This window comes from Physeter macrocephalus, chromosome 10, assembly GCF_002837175.3.
Source record: "Physeter macrocephalus isolate SW-GA chromosome 10, ASM283717v5, whole genome shotgun sequence".
NCBI lineage: Eukaryota > Metazoa > Chordata > Mammalia > Artiodactyla > Physeteridae > Physeter > Physeter macrocephalus.
In genome coordinates, this window is record NC_041223.1 from 86,133,152 (window position 1) to 86,144,689 (window position 11,538).

An 11,538-nucleotide genomic window follows, 5' to 3' on the forward strand; every position below is an offset into this window, starting at 1 on the left:
AATGTTTTGAAATCGAAACCATTTCATTTATATGTATCAATGGAAAAACTACCTTTGAAATCTGCAAAGCTTAAAGGAAACCTTTTGAAATATCGGCATATCTCTGAATCTGTTAATATTCTGTGTTGGGTACATAGCAAACACTCCACTTGTGGAATCAAATTGGGAAAAATTACCTACCGGCATAGGAAAGAAACCTTTTGAGAAGAAATTTGGCAAAGATGAATCAAATACCATGAAACTGTTTATATTGCTTTGACCCAATAATTTTACTTTAGTGAATTCATGCTAGGAATCTTAAATACTGAGAGAGCTTATGTGCAAAGATATTCATTGCAATGAATATCTTAATATCATAAAAACAAAACAATTAGAAACAATTCTTTCTCTTTCGTTGAGTATTTAGATAAAGCAAATCATGATATCAACTGAAAGGAACATAGTGCAGCCAATAAAATGATGCTTGTCAAAGCAAGATAGCAATGTAGACCATTCATCTGATGCAAAAGATGTGCAAAAAGCCTCATATAAAATTGTGTGTGCAGTAGAACTGAAATCATGTAAAGATTGAACAAGCATAGAAAAAAGACTGAGGGAACATATGAAGGTGCCAGCATAGGTTGTGTTTGGATAGGTGTACTATGGGTAATTTTCCACATCTTTCGATTTTTCAAATAATCGATAACTTTTTAAAAAGAAATTCTTGACTTTAAATATCCAGTTTTTATGCTCAACAGCTAGTTGTATTGAGTTGAACTCTTTCTTACGAAAGCATTTTCTATGTAAGTACACTCATAATGGTTAATTAGTCACAAAAGGGAAACCAGTCTGGCTGAAGTACATAAACTCTAATTACTCGCGGACCTCACTAATTAAAGATTAACAGAAATTCACAGATCTGAGGTTCTTATGGAATAAAAAACCCCAAATAAGTAACCATGTAAAGATTTTTTTATTATGCAGTTATAATAGTTTGTTTCCTAGATATTGGCATATAACAAATCGTAGTTTTTTGGTGAGTTCTTTCATTTAACTTTCTATATGTAATTATGCTATTTGTAATTGTAATAGCTGATACATAATGTACGAAAATAGAGAAAATAGCTAAATTGGTTAACATAGTTAATTAAACAAACAAAAACAAAGATGATTTGACTGGTCAAGTTTCTGAAACTGACAAATTGGTGTGCTTCAGCAGATTAAGCTCAGAATATTCTGGAATCCCATCATTTGTTTATAATTAAAATGTTTTTATAAATGTAAACATTTATATATAATTGACAAATTGAGAGGCAAGTAAGTAAACTTTTTCTCCATCCATTATCATTTATAGGTAGCAAAACATAAAGGGAATTTCCATGTAATCTTTTCCAGAAATTTTCTTCTCTCTCCAGATGCAACCACTAAAATGTTACACATAAATAACTGACAGGTCTGTTATTTTTGTGACTTAACAAATGCAACCAACAATGTGTTTTACTTTTCTATGGGCACTTTAAAACCAACGCTTCAATTAAAAGGTTGATTGTCCAAAGCTACGTCATCCTTAAAGAAGAACTGAACATTATTGATTTCGAATGTCTTAAAACACTATGTTATAATGGTCAGCCTTATACTTAAAAAAAAGTGAAGCTTTCTTCAACAAGTTATTTTTAGTACATTATTTTTCTTAAATATGCCTGTTTTGTGGCTTCCTTTAATTTTAGATTCACTTGAAGATTTGCTGTAAAAACTTGCGGTGCTTGTTCTTTTACGCATACAAATTTACAAGCAACCGAGTTTCTGAGTTGGTCCTCACCATGTACTCTGAAGATGAAGCACACTTGCTATTTTCTAAGGGAAAATAACTAATGATTTAACCATGAGAGGGTAAGGAATACATTTTTTGTTTGATCATAGTCGACCAAGTATTAATTTCATTTTTTTCATGGACCTACTAATTTTATTGACATTAATGTTATGAATTTGTATTCAATGTTTTATAAGAGTAAATAGGATGCTTTCATCTCTCCTATTTTGTTAACATAAATCGCACTTAAGATGCAAATATAAAATATATTAAAAATGCATATATTATGCAAATATAAAATAAATATTCAGCAAGTGAAAACCATTTCTGACAATCATTCAATCAATCCATCAATATTTATTCAAGGCCTACCATATACGAGCCCTCTGAGATACAGTGGTGACTTTCTGGATTTTGAATGTTCAACTCTGTAAATAGATTTTCTATATAAGCAATTAAAAAATACACAAATATTTAAATAACTTACCTTTGATTCCTTGAACTTGGAGAAAAATCCAAAGAACAAAAATAGCCCTTCTAGTTTCCAAATACATTCTGGCTTTTGTGCATTGGTATTTCTGGTAACAATCACAGAACAGTCCCAAGTCTCATTAAAAAAATAAAATTACAGAGATATGAAAAATAGTGAAATATTGATATTAGCTGAGTGAGGATAACCTTGGTTTACTTTTATGAGGGCTAATTTATGAAGAACATGAGGCAGTGCCTGCTTCTGGAATAATCTTCTTATCTTCCCCTTAGGTGTAATCTCTGCTTAAGGACCAGCTGGAGGAAACTTTATCTCATTAACCTTCTGGAGGAGCATCTGTCAGCCCAGCTAGGGGATCCTGAATGCCATTATAAACAAGTGTCCACAGACAGAAGGAATGCTTTTCTTCCTTAGTTATTCACCTGTTACAGGGACACAGAGAGCCAGAGGAAGTCCGGCCAAATGCAGAAGAAGGCTGACAGTTCGGGTCAAATATTTTCCAGAATGACATGTGCAAAGAACATCCACTGAAAGAACTTAATTGCCACCCCTGGAAGTATGGGGTTAGTCGATATGTCTGTCTCCAGAGGTAGCAAAGCTGTCTCCATTCTCATAGAAATGGCCTGCTTTGTAAATTGCTTTCTTTCTGGCATTACACACAGATGACCTTTCTGGTTTGTCTGGTTTACATTTTTAAAATTTGTTATTCATGCACAGAGTGTATAGAGTCAAACAGTTCTACAAGGTTTGTGAAAGATAATGGTGCCATACCTCCCTCCGTTCAAAGGCAACCACTTTTAATTCCTTAAGCTAATTCTTCTAGTGGCCTCATTTGCCCCTCTAAATAGTATGCTTCTATTACTATTTTTTTGTTTTTCACTTTCAGGCATTATCAAATAATGAATATTAAGGATATCTTCTCCCCCTACCCCACACAAACCCTCCCCACGTTCATGAACATGTACTGGTCCCATCCTTCCATCTGCCTCAGTTTTATTGTATTTTCAGTTTATCGAAAATTCAATCTTATATTATTGTGAGTGTATACATGCTACATATAGCTGAGTGTGGAATATTCTGTAATTACTAACATGCATTGAACTCTTATGTTGTGATAGACACTGTTCTAGAGATTTCTGTAGACTACCCATATATTCCTCAGTATACCATTATGAGGTACGTACTACTGTCTCTGTTTTATATTTGAGGAAACCAAGGTGTATGTGGCAGAGCCAGGTTTTGAACCCAGGAGCCTATGCTCTTAACCAGTAACCTCTAATGACTTTTGGAATTATCTCATTTTCTTCCTAAGTTTCCTACATACAAAACAATCAGTTAATCCCAAATGTTACCCCAGATGTGTAAATTTCCTCCTCATATGGTCAATCACCTCAGATTGTCCATGTTTCCTAGAGCTTTCTAACCTCTTCCAGGCTGTAGTGTTCCATTTCTTGTTATTGTTCACAGCAGTAATCTGGGGATCTCCTTTCACAAGCATCCCGGGGATTCCTTCACCTCTCTTGTTTTCCGAACCCCAGGTTGCCTTCTTTCTTAACCTAATCTCTTGTTTTTGCAGAGCACATGCTCTGGTAGATTATTTATTTATTTATTTATTTATTTATTTATTTTTGTGGTATGCGGGCCTCCCTCTGCTGCGGCCTCTCCCGTCGTGGAGCACAGGCTCCGGGCGCGCAGGCTCAGCGGCCACGGCTCACGGGCCCAGCAGCTCCGCGGCACGTGGGATCCTCCCGGACCGGGGCGCGAACCCGGTTCCCCCGCATCGGCAGGCGGACGCGCAACCACTGCGCCACCAGGGAAGCCCTGATGGCGGCATTCTTGAACTGGTTCTTTAACTTTTAAAATTCATGCTTTCTTTTATTTTCCTCTTACTCTTTATACTACCATTTCTAGCACATTTTTTCAACTTATCTTTTTAACCCTTATTCGGTTTTTAAATTTTTACTGTCATTTGTAATTTCTGGGGAATTGCTTTTGGTGGTTTTTGTCTTAAATTTTTTTTTTCTTTTTAAAAAATTTTAATAAGATACTGTTTCAGGATATCGGGGATACAATTTCTTGTATTTCTTTAAAGACATTAATAACAGTTTCAGAAATTATTTTCTTCTTTTGTAGCCTCTGTTTCATCCAAGCTGAATTTAAAATTTTTTTCCTTTTGCTTTTTTATCTTTTTTATTTGAAGCTTTTCTCAAATATCTGGTAATCCTTGGCTGACCACTCACTTATTTTCAAGTCTGTAAATAGCTGACTGAAAGTTCTGTGCATAAGATTGGAACTTGTGAACTGTGGTCTTCAGTATAGATTTATCTGTCTGGGATACTTCCTTTTTAGTGGTGCCTGATAAAATGCAGGATACTCAGTTAAACTTAAGATAAAAAAATAATTTTTTTAGTATAAATATGTCACAAGTATTATGTGTGACATACTAGAAAATTATTTGTTTATCTAAGGTCCAAGTTTAGCTGGGCATTCTATATTTTTATTTGCTACATCTGGCAACCCTTTTTCCAGAACATCTGAAGTCAGCATCTTTAAGTATTTCCTCTCCAGGTGGTCAGATCTTCCAGAAAAGACTGCTCATCTCTTGAATTTAGGATATAGCCTAGCTCCCAATACATCAGTACACGAGTGGAGAAAACGGTCTGGGGCTTGAGTCTTAATAGTCTCATGATATTTTAATTTAATTTTCTTGTTTTCAGAGAAGTACCCTTATTCCAAATCTGCCAAATATTTAATAGTCCAGAGAATGTTTTACGCTGTCCAGAAAATAAAACTTCAGCCTTCTGTTGGATGGCAAAAAGGCAGTTACTCAAATGAATGGAATGGGGGAGGGGAGTTGGAACTCTAAGTGATTATTAGATATTTCAATTTATTCTTCTATTTTTAACCCAATCCTTCTATTAAGTTACCTCCATTTTCAGAAGTACCCAGTATGTCTTTAAATATATTTATGTAAGTTAGATTGTTTCTGAGCTTTCTCTGCTGTCAGTTTAAGATTTGTATTTCTAAGTCTGCTACCATTTATCCATGTTTTAAAACTTGGCTTAAACCTACATGTTCAGCTTAATAAAATTATTATGAAGTGAACACCCTGGTAACATACAAGTAAAACCAGAGAATATTAATAGCACCCCAGAAGGATCCATGGTCTTACTCACAAACACAAACATTTCTTCTCCATGAAATATAATCACTAATTCTGATTTCTATGGTAACCACTTATTTGCTTTTCTTAATTTTTTTTTGCTGCTTAACTACACATTTGTAAGCACCATTGCTTACTTTTGCTTGTCCCACCACCATTTATTGAAAGGGTCATCATTTTCCATACTGTTCTCAATTTCCACCTTTGTCATAAAATCTGTGTGTCTCATATACTCATTTTTCCCACCCTTTACCTCCCTCTTGCTTTCATTATATTGACATCTTTTATTTCACTATTTTTTCTTCAGCTGGATATAATTTATTGTTCTTAATTTTAGTTACTGCATCTTTCAGTTCTGGGATTTCCATTTGGTTCTTCTTCAAGTCTGCTTCATCATTTTAAAAAAATAGTTTATGCTTCTGGGTTAAAATTTTTAACCTTGTGTTTTATCTTATTAAATATAGAAAGAATAGTTTGAGAACTCCAAATTCTGGAGCTCTGGGTGTTATTTCTGTTGTCTTGCTTTTCTTGTTTTTTTATTTGTTATTATCTTATCTCCTTGTACAAGTGGTTATTTTTTCTTTTTGTATGCTAGACATTATATTTTAAGAGTTGTAGTACAGTGAGCAAGACATTATGGTATTGGTGAAAGAATAGACCGAAAGGTTAATGCAACAGAATAAAGAGCCCAGAAGGGCCCACACAAATATAGTTGATTGATTTTGGACAAAGGTGAAAAAACAATTAAATGGATAAAGGATTGTCTTTTCAACAAATGGTGCCATATGAGCCTGCCACCAAAAAATCCTCTAAAAAACAAACAAAAAAATGAACCTAGACACAAACATTACACCTTACACACAAATGAAGTAAAAATGAATCATACACATAAATGAAAAATGCATATAAAAATTCTATAAGAAAATATTGGCCTTAGGCTTGGTGATAAGATTTTAGATACAAGATAAAAGCATGATCCTTGGAACAAAAAAAATGGTAAGTTGGATTTTATTAAAATGAAAACTTTCTGCTCTGCTAAAGAGACTGTAAACAAAATTAAAAGATAAGCCACAGGGACTTCCTTGGTGGCGCAGTGGTTGGGAATCTGCCTGCCAGTGCAGGGGACATTGGTTTGATCCCTGGTCCGGGAAGATCCCACATGCTGCAGAGCAACTGAGCATGTGCGCCGCAACTACTGAAGCCCGCATGCCTGGAGCCCATGAGCCGCAACAAGAGAAGCCACCACAATGAGAAGCCCGTGCACCACAACGAAGAGTAGCCCTTGCTCACCACAACTAGAGAGAAAGCCTGCACACAGCAACGAAGACCCGGTGCAGCCAAATAAATAAATAAATAAAAATTAAAAAAAAAAGGTAAGCCACAAACTGGGAGAACATTTTTGCAAAACACATTTCTGATAAAAGACATGTATCCAAAACATACAAAGGAAGCTTAAAACTCAATGATAAGAAAACCTAACAACTCAGTTAAAAATGAGCCAAAGATCTTAACAAGATGCCTCACCAAAGAAGGTATACAGATGACAAATAAGCACATGAAAAGTTGTTCAACAGCATTTGTCATTAGTACAATAAATGCAAATTGAAACATCAATGAGATACCACTACATAGTTATTAGGGTAACTAAAATTAAAAAGAAAATTGACACTACCAACTGCTGGCAAAGATGTGGAGCAACAGGAACTCCCATTCATTACTGGTGGGAATGCAAATTGGCACAGGCACTTTAGAAGACAGGTTGGTAAGTTTTTGCAAAGCTAAACATAGTCTTACCATACAATCCAGCAATCACACTCTCAGGTATTTACCCAACTGAACTGAAAATGTATGTCCATGCAAAAACCTGCACTTGACTATCTATAGCAGCTTTGTTCATAATCGCCAAAACCCAGAAGCAACAGGATGTTCTTTGGTAGGTGAATTAATAAACAAGCTGTGCATACCCAAGAGAATACTGTTAGTAATAAGAAGGTATGAACTATGCCATGCAAAGACACGGATGAATCTTAAATGCACATTGTTAGGTTAAGGAAGCCAGTCTGAAAAGATAACATACTGTGTCATTCCATTTATATGACACTCTGGAAGGGACAAGCAGGTGAAAGAGTTGTAGGCATTTTGGGGCGTGTGCACTTTGAATAGATGAGCACAGAGTATTAGGGCATGAAACTTTTGTGTAATACTGTCATGCATGACTTGATGCGTTTTTTGAAACCCGTAGAACAGAGGAATGAATCTAAAGGCATGTAAATTAAAAACAAATCCTTCAGGTAGCACCTAACAATGTTAATTGTGACAGTGCAGCCTGTGACTAAAGAATCTAATTTTATTAAAAATGTCTGAAATAGTCACTGAAGCGAGTGGAGGAAAAGCTGACCTAAATAACTTTGGAAATGTCTGTCAGACTAATGGCAAAAGGAACTGTACATAACCAGTGTACTCTAGTTGACAAAAATTGTTTCCCACAGGGGTGTGAGTTAACAATTCTGAAACAACTACAGCATGCATGCTGGAACTGAACAGTTAAGTAAATGGATGGCAGATGGTAAGGTCAGGTTTCTCACTATTGGAGTGGAGGTTACAGACAAGCAAGGGGAAGAGGCAAAAATAATGCATATGGTAATGGAGTAGAGTTGGAGACATCAGTATAAACCCAGGTTTAGTTTTACATAGAGATGGCTATATTAATTAATATATACCATATAAATATATATTAATTAATTAATATACATGTTATATATATTTATATATTTATAGACCTGTGTATACGTACTGGATAGTATACACATATTTCTTTTCTCCAACAGCTGAGAGAGCCTAGAAGCAATGACATCCCAGTAGCAATGAGCACACTTAGCACCCAGACCTTGGTTCTTACCTCCTGTTCTTCAATAAAATAAACCAGGACTCCTTGGAGAAATGGTTCATTCTAAAACTGGGACAGGAGGTATACAAGATGAACCTGGAGCATCCTGTAGTGCCAGAAAGTGAGGAAGTGCTCAAACAAGACAAAACAAAAACGCAAAACCAAAAGACTGCACACTGGTGGGATATGTCAAGAAGACACAGGCGCTCACCGAAAGGGCTCCCAGTGGCACACACTGAAGCCATCTGAGGAATAAAGTAGTATTGGATGATAACATAAAGTGTAAAATAAATATCCACAAGTTCATATTGATACAGATGAATTATTGAATAAATAAATAAACAGCGGAGAATAGACAAATATTCCATGTAGAACAATTCCAAATAATTTATGTAGATAACACCACTCTTCAGGAAATGGAGTATAACTGCTGCTCCTTAAGCGTGACCTGTGACGTCCTTCTAAAAGTTCAATATAGAAAGGGGGAAGAAAAGACAAACGCTGCCGTGGCGAATCCTGATACACACCACCTTTGATTAAGGTCAACATCAAGGTCGTCATGTGGACAGCACGCTTCCTTCACACGGTGTGATGGGAATGGCACTTTACCTCTGTGGTCTTCCTCCAGAAAACCCATAACCCCAGTCCAGTCATGAGAAAAACATCAGACAAATCCCAACTGAGGGACATTTCTGCCAAGTGCCGGACTGATTCTCCTCAAAACTGTCACGATCATCAGAAACAGGGAAATTCTAAGAAACTGTCACAGCTAGGACTTGGCTAAGGAGAAATAGCAGCTAAATGTAATGTGGAGTCCTGGATGGGATACTGGAGCAGGAAAAGGATACTATATTGAAGTAAAAAGAAAAACACAAAACCTGGGAAAAATCCGAATGAAGTATGGGTTTCAGTTAATAGGTTCAGGTATCAATATTGATTCCTTAAATGTAACAAATATAATAATAGAAGATATTAATGCTAGGGGAAACTGAGTTGCCATAGGGGTATATGGGAACTCTCTAATATCTTCACAAGTTTTCTGTAAGTCTAAATTTATTATAATATAAAAAGTTTATTAAAAATACAAAAAATAATTTTATAGAAAGAATTTGAAGTCTAAGATATTTCCTTCCAGAGAGAATTTTCCTTTGCTTCTTCTAAGCTCTGGGGATTACTAACAACCCAAGATCAGTTTAATAAAATTTTTGAGTTGGAGATTTTCTAGACTACACAGGAGCTGGGCTGTATTTGGTGGAGGCCTGGATAACCTTGTGTTCACCTTTGTTCCTAGGATGTGGCCCTTCAGAGTTTACCAGGGTTCTGCTATGGCCTGGATACAATTTTTGTCCACTTCCTACCAAGAGATTTTTCAAAAGCCCTGTTCAGCCTCTGTGTTTCTTACGGATCGGCAAATGCTTTGGGGCAAATGTAACCCCCAGAGCTAGGCTCGCCTGTTTTGATTCTGACCTCTTGTAAATCTCTCTTCTGTTTCATTATTTGTTAGCTCTCTGCTCACTTCTATTAGATGATTTTATATTTCATCCAGCTTTTCTACATTTCTTCAGCAGAAGGACTGGTTCAAATGACCTAATTGCTTTACTCGCTGCAGAAATTTTATAATTTTATTACTATTGTCTCCTTTCTCATTCTGTTTATTGTTGTGGCTTCATACTTAAAAAATGCCTTTGAATATTATTTTTTGGGGGTATCCAGAGGGTAGCATAGGGTAATAATTTTCAGCTCTCATCTTTAACTACAGATTATTTTGGTGATATCTAAAGAAAATTAGGGGCTTCCCTGGTGGCACAGTGGTTAAGAATCTGCCTGCCAATGCAGGGGACACAGGTTCGAGCCCTGGCTGGGGAAGATCCCACATGCCGCGGAGCAACTAAGCCCATGCGCCACAACTACTGAGCCTGCGCTCTAGAGCCTGCGAGCCACAACTACTGAAGCCCACGTGCCTAGAGCCCGAGCTCTGCAACAAGAGAAGCCACCGCAATGAGAAGCCCGCGCACCGCAATGAAGAGGAGACCCCGCTCGCCGCAACTAGAGAAAGCCCGTGCGCAGCAACGAAGACCCAACACAGCCAAAAAGAAATAATAATAAATAAAGTAAATATTAAAGAAAATTAGAATCATCAAATTGGTGTAGAATCTTACTCAGAACAGTGCATCTGAAAATGAGAAATGAACTAGGTGAAAGGTGAATCTACCTTTAAATAACCACATCTAGGAAAAATGATATGAGGACTTAGGATAGATACATACTCATATATAAATATTTATATAAATATTTCTGATATACATTTTTATGGGCTGAAAAGCTGGTAGCTAACAAAAGCTAACAAAATACTTTCTCTCTTTGTTGCTGTATATTCCTGTGTTATACTTAGTTTATAACCCTGTTGTGAAACACCAGTGTTCTTTTTCTAGGAGAAAAAGCAACAATTTTAAGGTATGAAAATAATTTCTACATAATAGACTCCTTAATAAAACATGTTGTTTAAAGGAGAATGTGGTATATACTACTTCATGTTCTTAAAAATATCCTATATGATATTGCTACTGAAGCAAACTTGGGTCTGCTCCCCAACCTGCGGTAAAGCCGCTCTACTGACACGGGGTTGTGATGAAGGAAAGTACAGCATTTATTACAAGGCGTCCAACATGGACAACCAGAGAGAACTGTCAGCTGATGCTCAAAAGACCCAAAGTCTCCAAAGTTCTGAAGGGCTGCATCCTAGGAGCAAAGGTGAACACAAGTTTATCCAGGCCTCCACCAAATACAGCTCGGCTTCTGTGTAGTCTAGAAACTCTCCAACTCAAAAATTTTATTAAACTGATCTTGGATTGTTAGTAATCCCCAGTGCTTAGAAGAAAGCAAAGGAAAATTCTCTCTGGAAGGAAATATCTTAGACTTCAAATTTTTTCTATAAAATTATTTTTTGATTTTTAATAAACTTTTTATATTATAATAAATTTAGACTTACAGAAAACTTGTGAAGATATTAGAGAGTTCCCATATACCCCTATGGCAACTCAGTTTCCCCTAGCATTAATATCTTCTATTATTATATTTGTTACATTTAATGAACCAAAGTCCCTGATGGCTTTCAGGGAAAGGATTTTGAAGGCTAGGTTAGGAGTGTGGGTTACAGGATCAGCTCGTGCATAATTCTTTGACTGGTTGATGCGGGGTAAAAAGGTGAT

The 11,538-nt window shown here is 36.2% G+C and overlaps 1 protein-coding gene across 1 annotated transcript in view; it reads right to left on the reverse strand.

Moving 5' to 3' along the window:
• The window catches only part of IMPG1 (interphotoreceptor matrix proteoglycan 1), a 96,326-nt gene extending 93,983 nt beyond the window's left edge, over window positions 1–2,343 (reverse strand). The window contains exon 1 of the mRNA XM_028494727.2: window positions 2,277–2,343. Within this exon, the coding sequence (XP_028350528.1) occupies window positions 2,277–2,343 (67 nt within the window). The remainder of the gene's footprint in view (window positions 1–2,276) is intronic.
• Window positions 2,344–11,538: the final 9,195 nt, after the last annotated feature.